The 25,991-nt window shown below is 39.5% G+C and overlaps 2 protein-coding genes across 2 annotated transcripts; one reads left to right on the plus strand and one right to left on the minus strand.

The window, feature by feature from the left end:
• The first annotated feature begins 937 nt into the window (after positions 1-937).
• On the plus strand, positions 938-8,427 carry PDZD9 (PDZ domain containing 9). Its single transcript, XM_074965320.1, has 3 exons — positions 938-1,347; positions 3,740-3,932; positions 8,049-8,427. Exons 1-3 carry the CDS (start codon positions 1,149-1,151, stop codon positions 8,425-8,427), a joined length of 771 nt encoding a protein of 256 aa, XP_074821421.1. The 5' UTR covers positions 938-1,148.
• UQCRC2 (ubiquinol-cytochrome c reductase core protein 2) lies at positions 7,648-25,412 on the minus strand. The gene is made up of 14 exons (XM_074965317.1): positions 25,224-25,412; positions 22,969-23,061; positions 22,704-22,853; positions 21,773-21,837; positions 20,770-20,826; positions 20,303-20,427; positions 18,360-18,457; positions 16,335-16,392; positions 16,064-16,159; positions 14,575-14,774; positions 14,182-14,262; positions 13,426-13,502; positions 10,402-10,555; positions 7,648-9,308 (listed from the first exon to the last, which is right to left on the minus strand). The coding sequence occupies exons 1-14, from the start codon at positions 25,257-25,259 to the stop codon at positions 9,225-9,227; spliced, it is 1,374 nt and encodes a 457-aa protein (XP_074821418.1). The 5' UTR covers positions 25,260-25,412; the 3' UTR covers positions 7,648-9,224.
• Positions 25,413-25,991: the final 579 nt, after the last annotated feature.

The raw sequence follows: 25,991 nt of genomic DNA on the forward strand, positions 1-25,991 counted from the left end.
ATTTTAGAGTGCTAGCTGGAGCGGAGCTAGTGCAAGTCTGTCTGCCCAGGCTGGGAAGCACTCTCCCAGCTGAGGTGTAGACATAACTTTTGGGCCTGATCACAAGCCATATAAGAATATTGACTTCAGTGGATTTTAAGTTATGCCTTTTATCTTTCTGTGCTCTACCCTCCTCCATCTGTAATATGGTGGTAATCTTTAGGTACTTTTATAAAGTGCTTTGAAATCATTGGAGGGAAAGTGCTGTGTAAGTTTAAATTAGGAGCAGTATTTCGGCTACACTGCCATAGCAGCCCAAAGTTTACATTTCCTTAAAACAGGGTACGGCAGATAAATCATTTTTAACACAAGAAAGCTTGTTTTAAAATGCTTTTGCGGCAATCTCATCATTTTCCAGGCTTTTGGTCCAGAGGCAAGCTGAGCGTTGGAGGGTTCATTTTGTGATCTGCATTATATTTGCTGGTGGAGTCGAGTTAGAATGAGCGGTCCTTTATTGTGTACTATTTATATTATGCATTTTAATGAACAGTGAATGCTCAGAGTATAGCACCTAAAGAAATGAAATACATTTGCCAAGCACCAGTCCCTTCCTTCATGCAAGCAGCAGTGTGTAAAACCCATCTGCTGGAAATTTGGATATGAATCTTATCCAAAAATATTGACACAGGAAATTAATTTTCTCATATGAATTTACAGCTTTCTTGAAAGCTCTAACAGTTGGTGGCCTCGCTATGCTGTCTTTTCTCTACCTCGTTCTCTTCCTTCCATGAATGCATACAGCCATTTAAAAATGAATCTAAAGTAATATACAATGTAAGCAATATTTGTTTGTTTTGCTCAATACAGTGTGTGAACTTTTAGAAACAGGCTTCTGAGTGTGTTGAGAAAAAGCTATTTTAGAAATATTTCTTTTTAGATTATTTATGGAATACACAACATAACTTTTACATAGGTGTGTTTTCTGGCACCTATTCAGCAGCCCATCCCTATTCAGAAAAGCACTTAAGCGTATGTTGAACTTTTAAGCATGTGGGACTTAAGTGCTTTGCTGATGGAATGGATTTAAGTACCTGCTTACTTGCTTTGCTGAGTTAGGGCTTGTTTTGGTGGAGTAAGAAAATCACAATATCATAATTTCAAGTATTAAAATGTCCCTCTCACTTTCCAAAGGGCAGTTTCCAGCACTGGAAAAGATCTCTGAACATACTTTGAGTGCTACATTAAAGACCAATATTAAGATGGGAGAACAAGGATTAGGTCTTATAGTAATTCAGAATGGACCATATCTCCAGATAACAAGTCTTGTTCAGAAAGGCTCTGCAGCTAAGAATGGAAGACTCAAACCAGGTAAAAAAAAAAACCATAACCCTAATCTTCAGAATTTCATAGGTGTGTTCCATTCCAGAGTTTATACTTTGTTGCCCTGCTTTTGACCTCATTTATGCTGATGTAAATCAGGAGTAATATTGCTTAAATCAGTGGAATTACAGAGGCATAGAACTGGCACAAGCAATATGAGAGTCGGGCTCAATGTCACAGAAATATCCAACTGATAAATGAAGCCAGTCCAGTTTTATATTAAAATTCCTATTGTCTTAGTTTGATTAAAATTGGCTGATAGAGGTGACTATTTTTGAATTAGATCAAGAAAAAAGCATATCTAAATTGCACACACTTTTATATATAATATAAACGGGATTGGAACAATGTGTTATGCATCTTACTTCAAGTATTCAAGACCAAAACAAATTGCTTACTCGTGTTTCATATTAATATTTCATAGCTGCATTGTAATGTGCAGTTTTCTTACACAGGCATCTATAAACATGATAAAAATAATTAATATAAAGCAATCGAAAAGGATTAAAGAACAAAAAAGAATCACTCAAAGCCCAGCTTAGGTTGTCATAAAAATTAACAATGGAAAAGACATGTATTAGGTCATCTGTTTTCCGTAGACTAGGTTATCCATGCTTCTTTTGGCAGCAGAGGGTGGATTGCCTAGTGGTTTAGTGAAAAAAATTGGATGTTTCGGCATAGTCACTTCCCCCCCTCTTACTACCCTAATGTCTTGAGGATAGTAAGAGAACCAGGGTGCAGCAGATGAGCAAATGTCAGAAACCCCACTACTGCGGCTGAACTTGGCAGGCTCAGTTCTGCTGGTCCTTATGCCTTGCGAACTTCTTTTGATATTTTACTTCATTATTATTCCTGGTTCTTGGACCCAAATAACTGAAGTTCATGAAGAGAGGTCCTCTGTTGAAATGGGCATTTTTATTTATTTATTTTTTTGTAAAGGTAGCCCCTCTCCTATTATAATGAACATTTGCTTGTGCACAGGAATGGGAAAATGACACTTTGCTATAAAAGGGTTCTACTGTACTTAAAATTTCTCCTTCTGGACACTGGATGCGCTTTCACAGCTTTTAACAAATAATTGTTCTTCATGTTAGAAGTCTTGATATAAGACTTTCAAAACAATAAATTCATGTCTCCATAAAATTAGGATTGTCATCATATGCTGCCTCTTGGAACAAATGTAATAGTTCTTTGGTCATCTGACTACTAGCCTGATTATAGTTAACATTTTTAACTAAAGTGAAAATATCTTAGGACAGTTTGACAAAAGGAGAATAAGGGTACTATTTAATCAGGGGTATCAAATTAATGCAACCATTTTAAATTATGGTCTGTGAATAAAAGATATACAGTAACTCCTCAGTAAGTGAAACAATGTTAAGTGAATCCAATTTCCTGATCAGAATTAATGTAAATGGGGGGGGTTAGGTTCCAGGGAAATTTTTTTCGACAGACAAAAGACTATATATATACATACACACGTATAAGTTTTAAACAAACAATTTAATACTGTACACAGCAATGATGATTGTGAAGCTTGGTTGAGGTGGTGAAATCAGAGGGTGGGATATTTCCCAGGGAATGCCTTACTGCTAAATGATGAATTAGCACTTGGCTGATCCCTCAAGGGTTAACACGTTGTTAACGTAGCCTCACACTCTACAAGGCAGCATGAATGGAGGGAGGGGAGACAGCATCGCAGAGAGAGACAGAGACACACACCATGTATATGTGACAGAGAGAGAGATGCACATTGCCCCTTTAAGTACGCTGACCCTAAGTACATTGCCTTTTTAATTAGATCAGCAAGTTGAGACAGCAGCCGCTGCCAGAAAGCTACCTGCGGCCTGAGCCCTGTCATGTGCCCCCCCTGCTCTGTGGAGATGGGGTAAAGGAGCAGGGGGCAGGAGCAGGAGTTAAGGGGACACCCTGACATTAGCACCCCTTTCCCCCCCCCCCCCAACCTCCGTCTGCACAGCAAGCAGGAGGCTCCAGGGAGCAGATCCAAGGCAGAGAGCAGGGGCAGGAGCAAGCAGGAGCAGCACACAGCAGTGGGGGGAGGGACACCTGAACTGGCCGACAATTGATAGCCTGCTGGGCAGCTGCCGCACAGGGAACTTAGGGGAGCAGGGAGCTGATGAGGGGGCTTCTGGTCCACCAGCTAGCTCCAACGGGCTGCTCTTTCTGCAAGCAGTGGACAAAGCAGGTGGCTGCCAAACAATGTTATAAGGGAGCATTGCGCAACTTTAAACGAGCATGTTTTCTAATTGCTCGGCAACATAACCATGACACAAGGTTAACTGGGACGACTTTAAGTGAGGAGTTACTGTCTAGAGTTGGGATTTTTATACTGAACACTCTTGAATTTTTCCCCTGGCAGGTGATATTTTGATTAAAATTGGACATGCTAACGTTTTAGGATGGACACTGCGAGAGCTTTGGCAACTTTTGCACAATATTCCCATAGGATCAGTTCTACAGATCAGGGTTTACAGAGATTTTGTTGAAGTACCTCAGCACTGGCAAAATGCACTTGAATTAGTTCCTGAAGTAAAGCCTCCTGTGAAGACAGAGTAAGAAACAAATGCTATTTTCAATGGGTTTCTTCGCAATATATAGTTTAGTTATATTAGTCTACTGAGCAAGACAGGGAAATGATGTGGTAGCATTCTGGTTTTAGTTTCATTACTAATCAAGTATAAAAGGTAGAGTTCTTTTAAAAGTGTACCTCTTTCCAATGTAATTGTCTCCTACTCTTAGAAATATCTTGAAGGTAGTACAGCTACCCAGAAACAAACTTATCTGGAAAAGTCAACAGGTTTTCCAGTGTTTGTTGCCTAGAAATTGTTCAAAAGTACTAAGATAAAACACCAAATTTCAATTTCAGACTTTTTCCCATCCTCAAAGGGCAACTGTCATTGGGAGAGCACCTCATCTTGCATAAGCTGGTTTAGCTTCCTTGTCTTAAATGCAGCTATGCCTATTTACATAGTTAAGGACATAGATTATTATATGTACCTGATTTTACCAAGATACAGGTAACCAGAGACCTGTAACCAGATAAACAGTTTAATTGGTCACTAGTCATTCAATCATATTAACAATAAGGCCATGGCTTACTATGTTTAGTCCTCATGACCTCTTAATTGACCTTTCCAGAAATGTTTATATAGCTGTTTAGTGTTATGCTCAGTTTCTACAAAGATAAGTATTATGAGGCCTTTTTAAAAAAAAGGTCATAAGTTCTCATCTCCTAAAAATAAGCCTCACTACGACAAGTAGTAATCGATGCTAGACGGGGCACTAGGCAGTAAAAGTTTTTCTAAGGCATGGGGACAGATGTTCTAGTAGGGAGGGAAGACTAAAGCTCAGGAACAGGAAAGAAGATGAGGGAGTTTACAGTGGAGAAGGTAGCTGGGAATGGGAACATCAAAAGCACCTGATTAGGGCACAAGAGTGATAAGAATGAAGGAGGAAGTTCAGGCAATAAGAATAGAAAGGGGACTGTCTGGAAGGTTAGTTCTTTAAACTTGCGTTGCAACTAGGGCTGTTTTTGACAATTTCCTGCTGTTATTTATCACCTTATTATCTTCTAGGTGTTTGCAAATTGATTGCTTAATTATTTGCTCCATTATCTTTCTGGATACAGAAGTTAAGCTGACTGGTCTGTAATTCCCCAGGTTATCCTATTCCCTTTCTATAGATGGGAACTAGATTTGCCCTTTTCCAGGAAGACTGAAGACATTCCAGAAGCCATGACTTTCCAAAGATAATTGCTAATGGCCCATGTCCTAAATATAAAGGGAAGGGTAACCACATTCTGTATGACAGGTTTCAGAGTAACAGCCGTGTTAGTCTGTATTTGCAAAAAGAAAAGGAGTACTTGTGGCACCTTAGAGATTAACCAATTTATTTGAGCATGAGCTTTCGTGAACTACAGCTCACTTCATTGGATGCATTCCACAGTATGCATCCGATGAAGTTAGCTGTTGCTCACGAAAGCTCATGCTCAAATAAATTGGTTAGTCTCTAAGGTGCCACAAGTACTCCTTTTCTCTTTTCACATTCTGTATACAGTACTATAAAATCCCTCCTGGCCAGAGGCAACATCCTGTTACCGGTAAAGGGTTAAGAAGCTCAGCTAACCTGGCTGGCACCTGACCCAAAGGACTAATAAGGGGACAAGATACTTTCAAATCTTGGGGGGGAAGGCTTTTGTTTGTGCTCTTTGTTTACATGGTTGTTCTCTCTTGGGACTGAGAGAGGCCAGACAGAAATCCATCTTCTCCAACCCATCCTAATCCAAGTCTCCAGTATTGCAACCAGTAGGGGTAAGCCAGGCAAGGCGGATTAGTTTATCTTTTGTTTTATGTGAATTTTCCCTGTGTTAAGAGGGAGGTTTATTCCTGTTTTCTGTAACTTTAAGGTTTTGCCCAGAAGGGGATCCTCTGTGTTTTGAATCTGAATACCCTATAAAGTATTTTCCATCCTGATTTTACGGAGATGATTTTTGCCTTTTTTTTTTTTTTTTTAAATAAAATCCTTTTAAGAACCTGACTGATTTTTCTATTGTTCCAAGATCCAGGGTTTGGGTCTTTGATGATTTTCTAACAAATTGGTTAGGATATTATTCTCAAGCCTCCCCAGGAAAGGGGGTGTGTAGGGCTTGGGGGGATATTTTGGGGGAAGATATCTGCAGGTGGTCTCTTTCCCTGTTCTTTATTTAAAACGCTTGATGGTGGCAGCATACTGTTCAAGGACAAGGCAAAGTTTGTACCTTGGGGAAGTTCTTAACCTAAGCTGGTAAGAATAAGCTTGGGGGGGCTCTTTCATGCAGGTCCCCACATCTGTACCCTAGAGTTCAGAGTGGGGAAGGAACCCTGACAGCTCAGATATCCCCTCAGTCAACTCCTTGAGTATTCTAGGATGCATTTCATCAGGCCCTTGTGATCTGAAGACATCTAACTTGTCTAAGTAATTTTTGACTTGTTCTTTCCCTATTTTAGACTCTGATCCTACCTCACTGGCATTCACTAGGTTAGATGTCCACTCACCACCAACGTTCTTAGAGAAAACCAAAACAAAGAAGTCATTAAGCACCTCTGCCATTTCCACATTTTCTGTTATTGTCTTTCCCTCCTCATTGACTAACAGGCCTACCCTGTCCTTTGTTACATAACTGCACTCAAAAACAATGTAAAACTTTAGAGCCTACAAGTCCACTCAGTCCTACTTCTTATTCAGCCAATCACTAAGACAAACAAGTTTGTTTACATTTATGGGAAATAATGCTACCCGCTTCTTGTTTATAATGTCACCAGAAAGCAAGAACAAGCATTCGCTTGGCACTTTTGTAGCTGGCATTGTAAGGTATTTACGTGTCAGATATGCTAAACATTTGTATGCCCCTTCATGCTTCAGCCACCATTCCAGAGGACATGCTTCCATGCTGATGCTCGTTTAAAAAAAAGCAGTGTGAATTAAATTTGTAACTTAAGTCTCCTTGGGGGAGAATTGTATGTCTCCTGCTCTATTTTACCTGCATTCTACCGTATTTTTAGTGTTATAGTAGTCTCTGATGATGACCCAGCACATGTTCTTTTTAAGAACACTTTCACAGCCGATTTGACAAAATGCAAAGAATATACCAAGGTGAGATTTCTAAAAATAGCTACAGCACTCAACTCAACATTTAAGAATCTGAAGTGTTGTCCAAAGTCTGAGAGGGACGTGGTGTGGAGCATGCTTTCAGAAGTCTTAAAAGATCAACACTTCAATGCGGAAACTACAGAACTCGAACCACCAGAAAAGAAAATCAACCTTCTGCTGGTGGCATCAGACTCAGATGATGAAAATGAACATGTGTTGGTCCACTCTGCTATGGATAGTTATCGAGCAGAACTTATCAGCATGGATGCATGTCCTCTGGAATGGTGATTGAAGCCTGAAGGGACATATGAATCTTTATCACCTCTGGCATGTAAATAAATATCTTGTGACGCCAGCTACAAACAGTGCCATGCAAACGTCTTTTCTCACTTCCCTTGTAAACAAGAAGTGGGTAGCATTATCTCCTGAAAATTGTAACCAAACTTGTTTGTCCGAGTAACTGGCTGAACAAGAAGTAGGACTGAGTGGACTTGTAGGCTCTAAAATTTTACATTGTTTTAGTTTTGAATGCAGTTATTTTGTACATAATTCTACATTTGTAAGTTCAACTTTCATGATAAAGTGATTGCATTACAGTACTTGTATTAGGTGAACTGCGAATATTTGTAATAAAAATATAAAGTGAGCACTATACACTTTGTATTCTGTGTTGTAATTGAAATCAATATTTGAAAATGTAGAAAGCATCAAAAAATTTAAATAAATGGTATTCTATTATTGTTTAATCACACGATTAAACAGATTAATCCCTTACTGACTTAGTTGCAACTAGGGTTGTCGAGTCAAATTCTTTAATATTCTAAATGAACAGAGTAAGGATAGCTTTGTTTTTACTTTACTGAAAAAAGATTTAAATTGACACTCCCTTTTGTTGTTTAAAACCCAGATGTTGTAGCATTACGTTAAGTCCAAGCAGAAGAATACACAAAAAAAATTGCACAAATCTGATTTCAATTTTGACACCCACTCACAAGTAAAGAACTTGTAATTAAAGCTATGTAACTGTTGTACATTTTTAGCATTTCAAGTAAGGACAGTGAGACAAAAGACGACACATGGACAAGTAGTGATGATTATGAAGATGTAGACTCTGACAGAAGTTTTAGATACGAAACTACACAATCATTTTGTTATTCTACCAAAGAATTGCCATCAATATCGAAAACTTGGCATGCATTTAAAAGAAAAAAACACACATTTACTGTAGGTGCTGACATTGGATGTGACATTATAATTCATAACGATTTTGATGCATGGTATAGTTCTGACTTTGCTACTGATGGTATTAGATCTCCTTCATACTGGACTATGGAAACACATGACAGCGAGTCAACATCATCCTCTTCCTCTATATCAGATGCATTTTGGCTTGAAGAGTTTGCCAGTATTTTGGAATAACTAAATGGTCACATCAAATTTCAAGCCTTCAGAAATTGGATTTTTCTGAAGCACTTTATCAGCGAAAGGTTTACTTTCAAAATATTGATTTTGAAATTAGCTAAACTGAAGATTTAGCATAGCATGCCTTGACTGTCTAGGATATTTGAAAAATCTGGATTCTCAGATGAGAGCTGCTATCCAAAGCCACTCTTCCAGATATTAAGCAAAAACCTGCTAAAGTCTCTATCAATCCTACCCGTGAAGGGAACATTAAACATTCTGCTTCGTTGAGTCCAGTGATCAAGGTACAGCAGGCAAGTGCTAGAACTGCAGTATATTGCTTTCAGCTTTTACAGGTAAGTCTGATAATTTACTTCAGGTAGATATGGTGCAAATGGCAATTTTACCAACAAGTATTCTTGAATGTGTTAAGGATATATAACTGGGATATTAACTGCGGCAATTACAAATTTTACCTGCATCAAGAATGTAGTTAGACTACTATTATTCTCTGGTAGTTTTTGCAAGGCACACACCAAAATGCCAACTAATTGTTTCACTATATTTAAGTATTTTTAATTGATAATGTTCAATGTTTCCATACTTATACATACCTTACTTTCAGTAGATAAATATTAACAAAAACGAAGCATATGAACTTAGCAATTTATTCAATATATGCAAGCCCACAAGTTAATTATCTATTAATTAGAATGTCAGAATATTAATCTAAACAGGCTGATTGTAACTTATGTATAATGTAATTGGCATACAGTGAAGAGTCCAGTTTGAATCTGCCTCAGTTTTTTTTCCTACTACAACTCATCAACAAAAGGGGTATTTCCCAAGTTCCCGCTAGCTGCCATTGATTTCTTCCCATCAACAAACTTCTTTGCAGCCTGAAAAGAAATAAATAAAAATTGGACATTAAGGAAACATCCATTAGGCACACTGAACAAGCTTATCTCATTGCTTCAGAGTCCCAGCTTCAACTGATTTATGGAATCAGCAATGTAATATTTCTTATGGCGATGATTTTTAATAAGCTGTCTAAACTGTCTCAGTTTGACAGATTAATGATATCAGCCTGAGGAATGTAGAAAAGTAGCAACTTTTCCCAGCTCTCTGAAGTGGTCATACATATGCCTAATATAGAAAATATTTTCTATTCGGGTCAGAAAAGCAGCAGAAAGGTCGAGTGTATCAATCACTGAAGTTAGAGTCAGGAAACCTAGGTTCTATTCCCAGTTTGACCAGTGACCTCCTGTGTAACCTGAGCAAGTCACTTCGCTGCTCTATGAACTCTATGTCCCTCCCACCTTTTGTCTGTCTTGTCTATTTATATTATAAGCTCTTTGGGGTAGAGACCATCTCTTACGATAGATTTATACAGTGCTGAGCGCAATGGAGCCTCTAGGTACTACTGTCATTCAAATGAGTAATAGCAGCTTTGTGAAGAGATTGATGTTCTAGATTTGTTTTCCCCACTAGACTTCCAGATGGAATTTGTTCAGTTCAGAAATCAAGATTATTATAATTGTCATTACCACTAGCACAGCGTCTCAATAAAATCCTGTGAGGTATTCATTTTTCTTCTTACAATCACACACTAGGGTTGAATCCTCCATAACCTTACTCAGGTGGAGGATTCCCTACTGACATCAGTGGGACATCTCCTGACTGTAGTTTTGTATGATTAGGTAAATAGCTGGAATTTTTCCTACTTGTAATGGTAGAATTCAGCTAAATTCTCACAGCTATATTGACTTTGCCATATACAATATTAAAGATTGTTCCCATCAGTAAACTAAGCAGACAACTGAAAAGGCATAGCTAGCAGACGTTTGTAAGCATCATAGAACCACTTTTTACAGGGTCCCTGTATATATATTCTATACACGCAGAAGAGTATGCTAGTCATAATTGTGCATAGCAAATGGAATCATTTATGGACTCATTCTGTAAACAATGTATATGGCCACATTTACTTACATTCACAATATCAGCAGTGGCTATGGAGTCAATGTTTTGAATTACAGCTGTTGGGGATGTATATATACCAGATGCCAATGCCTCGGAACCGATTTCATCAAGTAACCCATCTGAGGTCTCAACTAACATCAAGTATGTGGCTTTCAGATGATTTCTGCCAAAGTGTTGAGAATATCTGAGTAAGTAAATCTTGCATTGTTACTCAGTAGTTATAGACTAAATTAGAACTCCCAGTTGTGTGTAGTTTTATGCAACTTCGGGCTCTTAACTTCACTTCTGCTTTAATGCCCACCTCTGAAGCATTAGCATTCTGGGGATAAGCACCCTGCGATACTGGGATATTTTTATGGCTCTTCAACTCAATGATTTAAAGTCTCCTGCTGTGTTGAAACAGAAGCTTTCTCTTATGAGTATGGGAGCCTAAAACATATGGTCAGCTGAAGAGGTAATAGAACTATTCAAAAGGACAAATTCCAGAAAGCTGAGAGGTAAGATGGCAGAGGACCTCCCACCCCCTGCAATGGTCAGAAAGCTCTGGAAAGATTTTCAAGGGTCAGATACCAACTAGAGGCAGAAACAAAAGATGGAACCCTCAAGCAGGGCCTAAGGTAGGTATCTCAGCACACTACCCTTTCTCCAGTAGCTAGAGAATTTTTTTTTTTTTTTTTTTAAAGCTTCTGGCTGGAATGTGAATATTTCAAGCCTTGTTGGGCAACTTTCAAACAAATTTAAAGAATGATCATTTCAGTATTTTCTAGCCATAGATGTTCAAGTTTTAGCTTTGGCAGTTTTTTGAAGATTAGAGATTTCTGGTTTTAGGTTTAAAACTAATTATCAGTCTCACCTAGAAAAGTATAGACAGTTTTACTGCAAGGTGTAAACAATTAACAAAAACAATTAACACTTTTCTGTACAATAGGTTAGTGCTTCGTTTGAAGAACTGTAGCATAATAGTTTTTGTTCCCTTATTATTTATTTGCCTCAAGCAGGTTCCCATTGCTAGTCACAATCTAGTTTATGAAAGTTAGTGTTTATTTTTAAAAGTAAAATAGTAACAGTTTAATCCAAAATGGTGATCTATGGCACACACTATAATTGAGAAGTAGCGTTAATGTTATGACTGAATTCAACTAGGGCCACTAATACCTGCATCAAACAGTAATTATTATTATTATTTTTTTAAAACTACACCCCAACTACAGGAAAAATTAGCAACATACTCCAAGGAAGATAATACGGAGAAAAACACTGAAGAAGAAAAAAAGTAGTGAAATTTATCTATATATATATTAAGAAGATTTGGTGCTATAAATAAACCAGCAGGTAGAAGATTTAACATCTGGCTGATGAGAAAGGATATGATAATTTGTTTATCATGTTTTGTATGCAATCATGCAAAGTGTAACACCAATTTTCTTTAAGTTCTACATACAATCTTATAATAAATAGATTTTATATACGCAAGGACTCAGTCACTTCTATTCACTGCCTGCAGCTGAATCTCCTGTGGGCTGTAATACTTCGGCCTAATTTTGGCTGTTAGGTTTAATGTGTAGCAGTGGCCATTATATACAAAAAGTCAGATTAGATCTGGTAGTTTCTTCTGGCCTTAAACTCTATGGGTATGCCTCCACTGCAATTAGACACCCGTGGCTGGCTCGTGCCAGCTGACACGGGCTCAGGCAAAAGGGCTATTTAATTGTAGACATTCAGGCTTGGGCACTATGATCCTGTGAGTTGGGAAAGTCCCAGAACTTGGGCTGCAGCCCAAGCCCGAACATCTACACAGCAATTAAACAGACCCTTAGCCCAAGTCAGCTGGCACAGGTTCAGCTGCAAGTTTTTAATTGCAATATAGCTATACCCTATGACTTGGGATAGTAGTTGAATTTTACTGCTTTAATTTAGAACAGAAAAATCACAATACAATCCCAGAAATTAACTGCACCTTAATTATTACAGTTGTACCCCTCTGTATTATTAGTTAGCTATTGTGTTTGCAGGTCTGCAAATCAGGAACTTCCAAAACTGTTAGTTTTGCCATCAGAGACGTGGCAATATTACTTTATAGGGCTTTCAAGATTAGATACTTAATGTACTTGGATAACGCACCACCACCAATTTAATGCTTTACGTTTTCAAAACATTTTAAAAATACCATTTGCAGGTCCTCAATATTAGTGTTTTGAAGATGTAAGTGCATGCTAAATATTGCTGGTTGGGGAATCATCTGAGTGTTATCTTGTAGGGAATTTCCTAAATAAAGCAGATTAGAGAAGTATTTAAACTGGAATTGTATACTCTTGTGCGCTATAATTAAATCACAGCTTCTGCTGACAGCTGTCATTTACATCTAATGAAGTAGTTAACAGTAAGCTATTCTTTAAGAACACTTTTTGCTGATTTAAAAAGTTTCTATAGGAATTGCTGCTAGCATAGAATTTACTGTCATTTTCTTAACAGCAACAGTAATACTTTAATTGGGTAGGCAGTGTATACCATTCCCATCCCTGCATGCTTTTGCTAGGTATAATTACAGAGGAACGAGTCTCAACCTAGGTAGTTATACTGTACACCTACGCAGTTGAAACTGTTGCCCTACAGAAGCCTCTTTATAAATGCTTACTGACAGAGGAAGCTGAGCATCTGATGTTAAAACTCCACTTCTATAACAAATTAAAGCAGTGACACTCAGACCTCAGAGCCAAACTAGTGATCAACATTACCTAAAAGTTACAGTAGTGTAAATTCATTGTTTCATTTACTATAGTACTATATATTCATATTTAAACAGTATGTTAATATGTATGAATTCTCACAGAAAAATGACTGACCAAATATTTTATCAACTACAATTGGTTAATAACAGAAAAAGCATCCTGATCAGTTAATAATTAAATCAGTGTTTTAATATCAAGTGCTGCAAAGAGCCGCAGGAGACTCATAAAGAGCCACTTGCGGCTTGAAAGCCCCAGTCTGAGTATCACTGAATTAAAAAAATTAGACTTTTTTGTATCAACTTACTTAGCCCTTGTGACATCTTCATCAGTGATACTTCCCTGAGCAATTGCCTTTACCTGGTTCAAAGCAGCCTTAATGACCTAGGACAAAAGTTAAGCAGTTTTTTAAATTTGGCAATAATGGCTTGATCATTCCCAACCCACAAGGAGTCTTCTCTTTATTGAGCAGAAACAAAAGACATTAAGTTTGAAAGGCTGCTTCACCTGTTTCACATTCCATTTTATTGGATCATCATTCTTCTCAACCTCCTCATACATTAACAGCCTCCTCCAATAACTATTCTACACTGTATTCAGTCGGGGGGCTAACAAAAAAGTTTAGTCTGTGCTTTGAATCTCATACTGCCTCCAAAATGATCCCAAGTCCTTACACCAAATAAAATGCGATCACACTCTCTTCCCCCATTAGATTCAAACCCAGCTCTCACAGATGATCAATTCAGCCAGGTTTCTGCCAGCAGCCTAGTTCATTAGCATCCACTTCAAAATGGATACATTTAACTACTTATATTCAGCAATCTCAAGAATGCCTTCACTACTGCGACTTTATTTTTGTACTTGTACTTCCCCAAAAACAAGCCCTATTCCCTGCTTTGAGGAGTTAAGTCTTGTATCAATAATTCAATGTTCGTTTAAATCCAAGTCAAAAGAAACATTTCAAACTCTTGTTCAAACTACTAGATAGATAGTTACACTAATAACTAGAATTTAATAAGCCAATATATCTGATCAAACCAACAAATTCTAATCAGCAACTTACCTCCCCAGCAGCAGAAGCCTGGGATATAGTATAAATCCCAAAGAGTCCAGAATCAGAGTAATTGACATTAAATGCTGCAGCCTGTGAAACAAAATTTTCAGTTACTGTTCCAATAATGAAGATTGGATATTCAATTTCTCCTTCAACAAAATAGCTACCAGTGGTATCCAATATGCTAGAATTTAGAAAGATGGGTTCCTTCTGTTGAAATGAAACCAATTGGGGTAGAAGACATTCCATGAAATATTTTTAATTTGTGTGCTAATGATTAAAAGAAAGGTTCTAGCATAGGGGGCTTTAATCTCTCAAAGGACAAGAACGGTTTGGTATATATTTTTCTATTGCATTTGTTTTTTCTTGGGAAGGAAAGTTGCAATAAACCTTTAAGCTTACATCAAATGGTTGATTAGTTGTCTTAGCGATAGCTTGGAACAGTTTGCTGGAAACATTGCTTCCCCTTTTAATAAGAGGCCCTGCACCTAGAATATGCTGAAGGACACTGAATGCATTTGCTTCTGCACTTCCAGTAGCAACTCCTTCTGCTACTATGGCAGCGTGGACAAGGCTTTCACCATTCTGTTTCCTGATTTCACCTGAAAATAAGAACAAAGAAATTATAGTTAAAAATATAATGTATTAAACTTAATATGTGAATTAGTTCTTATCATATACCTCCAACAGTGATTTCTAGTCAGTAAAGAAGAAAAGCCATTAATGAAGTTTAGTTGTAATATTAAGTCCACAGGATCTTGTTCCAAATATTGACAGTGGACATCAGCATTGACAGTTCAAGAAAAATAATCCCCTTGTTTTATAAAAACAGAAAAGGTGTAAGCCTTACTTTTTCACAACTTTCCCATAATCAAAGGGCCAAATTCAGTGGAGATATACTTGCGTATTCCAGGTCTGAATATGGTCTAAGGGCTTGTCTGTATGCTGATTTAGTGCATGGGAAGCTAGGGTATGAATCTACAGTGCACCAGCCTGCCAGGCACTAACTGGCCATGGGGACCATGCTGCTGCACACTACAAGTTTGTAGTATGTCAAAGCGCACATATGGAATTAGAGCATGTCTGCAGAGTTCACACAGTTATTTAAGCATACAGCAGGCTGGTGCGCAGTAGATTTATACGCTAGCTTGCTGTGCACTAAATCACTGTATAGACAAGACCTTAGACCCCCTATTGCAAAAGCTACAAAATCCATTGAATATCTGCCTGAAGGTAATGAGTTCTCACTCAATAGCTAGGTTTTGACTGTCTGAAAGATTACTTATTCCACATTTTAGCCAACCCAAACGTAGTCCAGTTATCTCCTAATTTTCTGACTTAAGACTGTTTTCAGCTGGTTGCAGAAATAACCAGATTGTTACGCAGAATGAAACTGTATGAATATTAGTCCAAGATACTGCATCAAAAGACCTGAACTGATACTCAAAGTTTGTTATGAAATATTTAGTGGCCTTCCTGGAAAGTGAGCTTTTCAATACTCCCAGGTATCCCTTTGTTACCTTCCACACCCCTGGGACACTTTACTGTTTCAAGTATACAAATTCTGGTATGGTGCCAGTAGGTTGTGTGTTTTCACTTTATGGAATATAGTGGAAGGATGGCCCTGTGGTTAAGGCATTGGACTGGAGGTTAGAAGATTTGGATTCAGTTCCCAGTTTTGCCACAGACTGTTCGCCATCTTTGTCTTGCCCTTTGTCTATTTACATTGAAAACTGTCTCTATTCCTGTGTTTGTAAAGTACACAGTACAATGGGGGATCAATCTCAACTGGGCTCTTGAGGTCATACTTAAGTCTTAATAGAGAAGACCAGCACAAACTTTGTAGTTACCAAAAAAAACCCCACCCCAAACATACACAGACTGCGTTTACCTCCACGATATTGGGCCTTAACACCAGAAGAACCAGCCCCGCTCCTGATATTTAGAAATTGCTCTCCAACTTGTTTTAGTTCAGAATGGCTTACACCTGCAATATATTTGTATTAAAAAGAATCACATGTAAATTAACAGTATTAGAAAATTAACTAGAGATGGCTAACAATAAGTAATTTAGATGTACTTTAAGAGTGCTACTTGTAGAGATGAAGTTTGATTACTTGTATAGTTTTCTTTTAGTGCACAGTATGATACACAAGACATACCTAATCCCACCAGAGCCATTCTTGCACTTGTGAAGTTGTTCTGTACAAACTGGTGCAGCTGCAACAATAATGTTGTGCGTGTTAGGATATTTCCACAAATAATAATGAAAGGCAACAACCATGTGTCAGGTTACTCATTTGAAGTTTTTCAAGTGGCAAAGATCCTTCTAGGTGTCTATTTTGGTAATACTGAAGAACCCTTTAAAGCAGTGGTCTCCAACTTTAAGCAGAAGATCAGTTTTTGAATTTAAGTGCAACCCAGGATCTACCCCACCCCTTCCCTGAGGCCCAGACTTGCTCACTCCATGCCCCCTCCCTCCGTTGCTCGTTCTCCCCCACCTGCATTCACTTTCACCGAGCTAGGGCAGGGGTTGTGGGCTCTGTGCTAGGGCCGAGGGTTTTGGAGTGTGGGAGGGGGCTCCGGTCTGAGCCTGGGGCAGAGGGTTGGGGTGCAAGCTCTGGGAGGGAGTTGGGGTGCAGGAAGGGGCTCCGGGATTGGACAGGGGGTTGGGGGGCAGGAGGGAGTGCAGGCTCTGGAAGTTTGGGTGCAGGAGGGGGCTCAGGGCTGGGGTGCAGGCTCCAGCCGGGTGGCGCTTTCCTAGAGCAGCAGGGCTAAGGCAGGCTCCCTGCCTGCCACAGCACCACGCTGCTCCCAGAAGCTGCCAGCATGTCCCTGCGGCCCCTCCCTGCAGCTCCTATTGGCCGCAATTCCCCATTCTCGGCTCATGGGAGCTGCGGGGGTGGTGCCTACAGGCAGGAGCAGTGTGTGGAGACCCCTTCCGCCACGCAGGGACATGGTGGCCGCTTCCGGGAGTGGAGTGGGGCCAGGGCAGGCAGGGAGCCTGCCTTAGCCCCACTGAGCCACTGGACTTTTAGCGGCTGGAGACTGTGACTGACTGGCAGAGGCTCTGCGATCGACCACAATCTATCGGTTGGTGACCACTGCTTTAAAGACTCTTTCACAGAGCGAAAGTGGTGGTGTTACTAGCATGAAAAAGCTGTTACAAATAGAATTGGACGTCCAATGTCTTAGGTCAATAAGGAAGTTTAAAAAAAGATGGTATCTACAATTGCCTTGACTCAAAGGAGTGCTGTTTAAATATTTCCAAAGTTTACCAGGAATCAGATCTACAGAACTGGTTCAATTTTTATAAAAACCACGAAAGAAAAACCAAGCCGTGAATAAAGTTTGATCTTGCAGTAGCACTACTTGTCACTGCAAAAGTGACAACAGTTGCCAGTTGCACAGAGTTTAGGGATGCAGATAATTTCCTTTTTAAAAAAGTATGCTCTAATCTTAATGGGAACTTCTGTCCATCAATCTCTGCAAGGAGAAATTACAAACATTTCCCTAAATGCATAAACTTAAAACTCCAAACTGTTACGCACACAAATCGTAAGCTGGAAAGAGCCAGACCCACCTGATTTTTTATTGAGTTTATTTATTCTGAATGGGCTCGAGAGAACTGCAGTTTTAGCTCTTAAACTACTGTTAATTTTCACTGCACTTCTGTAAGTAGCTGTATCCATTGTTCAAATATTGTAATTCTGACTGCAGAAAGTCTTGATGCTTCCAACAGCAGTTGTGTACAGGAGAGACTGTTTTATGCACTCTCCCCATAGTGGCAGACGCGTACTACTGTCCTATGTGGAAGTCACTAGCTCTTTGTACATGGATATCTGCACTTCAGTGCAGGCCCTATTGATAAATAATAGAAAGCCAGACACATAATACAATGTAGCCTTTTCAAAGGCTTTGGAATCACAGTTGATAAGAGCCACAAGAAAATTTTATACCCAATAACTGAATTTACAGTCAGAAAAAGGCTGACTTTACTTCAGCAGCAGACTAACATTTGAGATGAGGACGCATCTATATAAGAGTATTATTTTGGGAGAATTGAATAAGCCAAACATGCAGCTTTAAGTGTCATGAGAGAATAGTTTTATAAAAGAAACCAGAGTTGCAGATTCACATCTGTCTCTTTATATTGTGGCTACAATATGTAAGATATATATTCCTACCTGCTCTGGTGTAATTTTCCCAATTGCATAATCTGGACAGTACAAGGAGTTAGCAAGAGCATTCCGATAAGCTGCAGCATGCAAGTTTTCAAGAACACCTGAAAAAAAATGAACAGAAGAAACACTCTTACAAAAATGTAGTTTAATAGCTACTTTCACTGAAGAGTAGAGATGGGATGAACATAGGAACTGCGAAAATGGATCAGCATTGTGGTCTGTCTCATCCAGTATCCATTCAGCATCAGATGCTTCAGGGGAAATCACAAGAAATCCTGTATTAGGCAGAGGTCGAATTATCCAGGAGGTCTCATCTTTATCCCTACAAATTAGAAATTGTCTTAAACCCTAAAGCATTGCTTTAAAAAAAAATTAGCATTAAATTTTAACAAATCTGGATATTCTTATTATCCATAGTGAAGTCCAATCCCTCTTTGAATCTCAGTTCTTCACCAGAACAGCACTGTGTGGCAATTAAACTGAAGTCATTACGCATTGTGTAAAGAAGTATTTCCCTCTACCACTTTTGGATATCCTGTCACTTGATTTCATTGAGTGGCCCTTGTTCTCATGTCCTGAGACAGGGAGAACAGACACTTCCTGTTTACCTTTTATAATACTAATAATTTGTGTACTTTATGTTCCCCCTCATACATCTCCTTTCTAAAGCAAACAATCCCAGTTTTTTCTTTATCACACTTCTCTGAACCCTTTCAGAGCTTTATTGTTCTGAATGTTGACTTAATGATAAAGCTGACATTCAACCCTCAATGGTCTTTTGCCTAAGTATTACATACATAGTAATACAACATATAATAGTAAGCAACATATAGATCTGAAACCCTTCCTCCAATAGCTACATACAAACAGGATGGGTTTAAGAACAGTGCATACTTAACGTTATATTTTCTTGCTTTTGTGGGTTTAGTGTTACATCCATATTACTTTTTTCTTTTTAAGACATTCTTTAAGAGCAGACATGGTAGATCATGATTACAAGCCCTTTTAAAAATGGGAGTGTTTAGGCAGTTTAGTACTTTTACAGAAGAAGCTGTAATGTTTCCTCAAAAGTAATAATTGTTTATTGTGCAAATATACGACATATCTATGTTTTTATAAATTATCTTAAGTACCCCTTATGAATACTATTGTATAAAAATATGCAGTTTAATAGTTCGATATCTTGGTCACAAAAGAGCGTCATCAAAATATCAGAAGTATGGCTTGCAGACAAACCACGTATTTTCGGATAAGCTTAAAGAAACCAACACAATTCAATCTTATCATTAAAAAATACTTATTTGAACATCACCTGTTCTTCAGTGTGTCAGAGTTTTAGGAAAAGTGCCTGTGCTTCAAAATAAGCTACCAGTTTCCCAGAGAAAGAAATAGGATTCAACAGGGCATGACAGTTTGGAGACTTCAATATGATTAAATGATCCAAAACAATGAGTGTCATACAGGAATACAGGTATTACTTAGATGATAGGGCTCAAGTCTCAAGATGTCTAAGTTATGCAGATATCCTGAAACAAGCTCACATCTTCGTTGGGTTATTACTAACATACTGATGTAAGACTAGATTGTAATTTAGATTAGTTTAATGAAAATGTTTGTTTTATATAGCATAGGTAGTAAAATTCCATAGAACTTCAAGAAGTCATTTATCCATTCAATCCTAAATAGCTTTCTATTAAGAAAGTTTTTATAATGCAAATGGCTTTATTTATAAGATGGTCTTACCATGCTCTCCCTCCCTATTCATTTCTGATTTCATGGAGAAACAGACAACTATGACTTTGTCCAGAAGGGTAAGTGGAAAATTAACTGGAGGGGTCAAATTGCTCAAAGTTAAGTGAAGAATCCTCTTTACATTTGTGGGGTGGTGGGTGTTGGGTAAATATTTTTGTGAAACTGTCATAGCTGGTCATTTAAAGCATACTTACTAACTTGTGGATTTTGAAAGACAACTGCTTTATCAACTTTTAATTGTGCCTGAAGCTCTGTTACTTCCCAAGGTCTGAATTCTGGAGCTGTAGTGACATTAATTAGGTACTCCATTACTGTATCACTGAAACAAAAAGACAAAGTTATGAAGGAATCTAGTTAAAGATTTCTTTAAATAAAAGTGAATATAAGGTAACACATATCCAAGATATACTGTATTGATAGACCATTCTGTACAATAGTAAGAGTCCAATTTCATGCTACAAAGCACACACCTGAACACCGCAAAACTGTATGTAATTAAGTACAGTGTCAAACCATTAATACTTTGATAAAGTAAACAATAAGGGCATATGTTAGAAGTGATGTTGTTCCTTCCCCTTAAAATAATGGTATTCTGTAGCTTAACTACTGTGGTTTCTTGCAGAATATGCTTTAAACTCAATTGTTACATCTGGATACTTACACATAGTCACGTAGGCATTCAACAGAATAAATCATGTTTTCTCTTGTGGAGGTTACACTAAACGAGAAGAAATTTCAGAAAGTTATGTTGAAGATACTGGATTGGAACATATGTTCCTTATTGATGTAAATTCCCTTGCCCAAATTCCGGACCAGAATGCAAAAACTCCATTATTTTTAAAAAAGATTGTACTGGTCTTTTAAACATTCAAATGGATAAAAAAGGTGCTAATGTAAAAACATCTCCCACCTCTACACAAATTCTGAAAAATGCCAAAAATGCTATGAGGCATCTATAATTCAGGTACAATCTGACATTTTACCATTACATTTTTAAATTGCAAACTGAATAGAATTTAGGTAGAATTGCCCAGAAAACCTGCCAAGAGAGAAGTGTATTTCACTTTTGTCTTTCTGTTCATATTCAATAAAAACCAAGTCTTCTTAAATAAAGTATAACCATATCCCTTTGGGGTCAAAGGTTGTACCTTCAACTTAATATCCACTGGGCAACTTTTGAGATACATTGTAATAGAATATATACAAGAATGCATTAAAAAAAAATCAGCAATGTCTTTTGCATTTCTAAGTGTTAGTTTTTGTACTTTGAATTCCCCACCATCTAGTTACAAAAACTGCTAAAAATCATGTACACTTGTATTCTTTTGCAAATTTTTCATTTGTAAAACTATGAATAATTGATTAGGATAAAGGAATAGAGAACAAGTTATTTTTTGTCTATTACAGATCATTTTTGAAGCATGAAAAAAGCATGCTTTTTTGAAGCATTAAAAGAAGACGATTCATACTTCAAAGTTTACATATAATCACATAAGGCAGATCGGTCCATGTAGTTGATGTTCATTGGGCATGTTTATGTATTTATTCTTTTTTTTTTTGGGCACTTTGGGTCATTTTGCACATGGAAATTTTAGCCATACTACCTACAGTTTCCATTATTTTCTGAGCAATACAGATTATCTTTAAATAATATAGTTACAAACCTTAGGTTACCTCCAACAGCTTCAATGCCACGAGTAATCTTGAAGGAAGAGGCTCCCTTAGTAGTCTATAAAAACACAGAAGCAGTTTTTACACTTTTAGGTATTCCAAGAACAATTTTATTTGCATCAGGTTATTAAATATAATTCTAGGCACAACATTAAAAGATATTTCCAGTCTGTTTACCAAGAAATATTTTTTCATTTTCTTGTGTGTACTAACACATTTTCATAATCTTGAATTTTTAGCCAAATAACTAAAATTAACATGCTGTTAAACAAAACACATTAGTTTTTATCGAACACACTTAAGCAGTGGAAGATAGCTAAAAACAACATGGGCAGTATTAAGTCTACAACCATAATAAGGAGGTCAGTACTCGAAAAAGATGATTTCATCTACAACCACAGATATGCCCATATATTAAATCAGATCACCAGGGAGTGAAACTGAACTCAGTAAGACCTCGTAAGGCACCCTGGAGCTTAAGATGTTCTTATCAGTAAGAAAAACTTTATTTGGAAGTCAATTAAATAGTAAATACATATTAAACATTCAATTTTATCTTTTACTGCATTCTGTGTATAGCCTCAATAAAAGATTGGTGCAATCGCTCAATTTCTTACAGAGCAACACTGAATTAATGCATCAATGGTTGTTGATGTTTGTGACACATTTCTGACTACTAGAAAGTAACATGTCATCAACTCATTTCTCCCAGACTACTAAAGTCACCATATGGTAACAGTTTTTTCACTAGCCTCCTGTGTTCTATATGAACCAAGAAACCAGAGGTGGAATGATACATCATCATTCAGTTAAGCAATCCACTACCTCTAGATTAATTTTAATTACGTGGGTTTCTCGAAAAGATCTCAAGCATTTCACCATTTTACCTATCTTCAAAGAATTAAATAGAGGAAAGATACCTACCAAGTTTGACGCAAGACGGAGCAAATGGGAAGTTCCCATATTGTTGGTGGTTTCATATCTGCTACCTGCTTTAATGAACACACCAATTCTTGAAGCAGGGGAATAGTTTTCCAGAGAGGCAATCACTAAGCCATTTGGTAATTTTGTGATCTGTATAATAAAGAAAATAAAGACCTATTACAGTTTAGCAGTCACCACACTGTTCCTTTGTGATCTGATTCAGTCCAACACAAAAAAAAGGTTTAAAATATTCATTTGCACTGACCTCGAGATCCTGTGGCTGTAGATGTAGCTTTCCTCGCTCTGCAGCTGCTGAGGCTTCAACTTTGGGAGCAACGCTGAGAGAATAAAACCTCTTCTAAAACAGAAAATATCAAGCAAGATTAAATAGGAATGTATTTCTACTCTCAAATTATATATCACTACAGTATCTAATGGAACACATTAAGCAATAATTCAGAACATACAGTTTTGAAATACATTAACCAGTATATGGCAGAATGGTTACCATATCTTTTACCCCCTGAGGGTTTAATCTGAGCAGTTTCACATTCCTGTTGGAGCCCATTCAAAAAATCACACAGGTGAAGAACTACAAATTTAAGAATGATAAAATTAATTCTGCAGTCGCAGACTACTTGGGACCTTGATTATTATCACAAATGCCATATTGCACTGTTGTATTAAATATTTAGTTACATGAAAATTATATAGCATACTCTGTGGTCACTACTGCAACTCACCAAGCAATTAATCACATGGAATTTAACTAAAATATAACATAACATGTGGAAGTGATACTCTTAACTCCTTGGTACAAGTGGCCCTACCCTTAGAGCGCCACCTACCAGCAAATTGACCCAACTTCACTAATAACTGCATAGGTGACATGGACTTTCTTTGAAAGAAAGGTTCTCAAACTTTTTTAGCTAAGCTCCCCTTTGGAAATTCATTTCCTATATATAACACCCTCACCCCACCCCCTGTATATCCAGGGGGCTAATCAGCACATGGCAGTCAAGGAAGTCTTCTGCTCCCTGCAGTGGCCCTGTCAGCCCCCATGACTTCCATAGCACAGGCTCTGTCTGATAGCGAAAGCAGACAGGGCTCTGTCCAGCAGGCGGTCAGGAGTCCTGGGGGGGCCTGGTGGTCTGTCCAGCAGAGAAAGATATCTGTTGTTGCACAGGAAGAAGAGCAAGAAGCTATGGACAGAGCCCCCTCCTGAACCCTGGTCCTTCAGCACACTTCGTAGGCCCTTGCACCCTTGATAGTCTTGTGGTGCTCTCCCACCCCCACCCCAGGGAGCATGCCCCACTGCTTGAGAACCTCTAGTTTAGACTCAGGACTACAAGGAAACTACAGCAGTAGTCAAAAGTCAGAAACGGAAGGCCTCCAAACTGAAGAGATGGACAATGGCATAAGAGCACCCCACACAGCCTATAAACCCCAAAACCAAGAAGTATAATTGAACTTCATGTGTGAAACATTATTACCTTCTTCCTCAAATGTTAAGTTTATTTTTCATATAAAGACTCACTTTCTCCCCAAAAAGTGACCAAAAAACCCCCCAAACCAACCAGACATGTTGAGGATCTGATAGAATTTTTAGGCCATTAACTTAAGTTACCATGTCTTTCTAGTTACACTATTACATGCTTTTCACTTAGCGACAGGGCTGGTTAATATATTTTGAAGCTACTTGTATCTCAATATAGGTTTTATCACCACAAAGGTGATAAATTACTTCATCTCCAGACTCTTTCCTAGTTCGACTCAGTAGTACAGACACGTCTACAATTTATACAGAAAAATACTAGGGCTCCCAAGATATTTATTAGCCTACCTGTGCCACTACCTGCAACAGACAAGGCGCCTTTCCCAGTAGGCCCTCAATAACGGTTAGAATTTTTCCACTACGTGCCTGACACAAGTCAAGTCCGACAACCAACGGGCAGGCTAAGGCACTAACTAACAAGGGAGGCTGCAGGTTTAAGGGCCCTACAGGGAATAACCCTTGCAGGGGAAGGAAGGAGATCCCGTCCACCTGCCTCCCGAGGGATTCCTCCTCCCGCCCCTGCTCACTGCGCGGCTCCCATGGGAACTCGGAGCGGCGGCCCAGGCTATCCAGCCCGGCCTCCCCCAGCAGGGAACAGGCTGCTCGTTTCTGGGAGGGAGAAGGGCAGGTAGCAGGTCCCTACGGGAGCCCCAGGGAAGCTGCTCTGGCCGGGGACAGGCGAGGACTCCCACCCGCCGAGCGACGGCCGAGCTGGGGCCGAGGTGACCTTCAGACGCTCAGCCCCGCTCCCTGCCCCGGACACCGCCGCGGGCTCCGCTCCATCCGCTCCATCCTCCCCAGCCTCCCACACGCCCCTCCCTCGGTCTCAGCTCCACGCCGCACCTGAGAAGGGGGCTGCCCTCAGCCCCCTTACCCGACAGCAAGGCCAGGGTCAACACCGCCTGGCCCGGACCCAGCCCCCTTCCAGGTGCAAGGACTCCTCGCTCTGCCCCCCCCACACTCACCGAGAGGGAACGAGCGATAGTCGGGATCCCCTTCATCCTCTCCGTGCCGCTCCCGCAGCTGCCTCCGGTGCCCCCTCAGAAAACCAAGATGGCGATACCGAAGGAAGACTCTGCCTTCCCAGCATACACCGCGTCGCCTTGGCCTTCTAGCTGTAGGCGACCAGCCTCTACTGCTCCCTGTTCGGGATTGGACAAGACACCTAGACAGCCCTCTTTCACGGCTCGGCCACTGCGTCCGAATGATGTCCGGCGTGCGCCTGCGTGGGGGCGCAAAGCCCCGCCCACTCCCTCTAGTAATTCCCACGGCTCTCCATGGGGCCCCGCCTTCTCTTGTGGAGCGCCCCCTGCGGGGTGCAGGTCAGGGTTGTGCGCTGTGGCCCGCGATCCGTTCTTGTCTGGGTGGGTCGTGCGGCGCACGGGTGAGCGGGGGGCGGATCGAGGGCTTATGCTCTGCGGTTCAATAGAGAGCCATCACAAATTCCAGATTCTCCCCTTTCCTAGCTGGGCTCGTACCCGGAGATTCCGTAGGATCCCTCAGTAGCTGGGGTAGGAGTAGTGACCCCACAGCACAGGGCGTGGGATTAGTGAAGAGACGTTGCAAAAAACTGTGATCCCGTGGGAAACAATGTGCACCTTTATGGGAAACGCATCGCCCGTGCCCAGGGCGTGTCACCCAAGTGGAACAAACAGGCTGCAGGGCTGGGCTCAGACGGGGACAGTTCCCACAACGGAGGCTCCCTCCATGAGGCATTACGTTACCCCCTGGCC

This window comes from Natator depressus, chromosome 10, assembly GCF_965152275.1.
Source record: "Natator depressus isolate rNatDep1 chromosome 10, rNatDep2.hap1, whole genome shotgun sequence".
NCBI classification, from domain to species: domain Eukaryota; kingdom Metazoa; phylum Chordata; order Testudines; family Cheloniidae; genus Natator; species Natator depressus.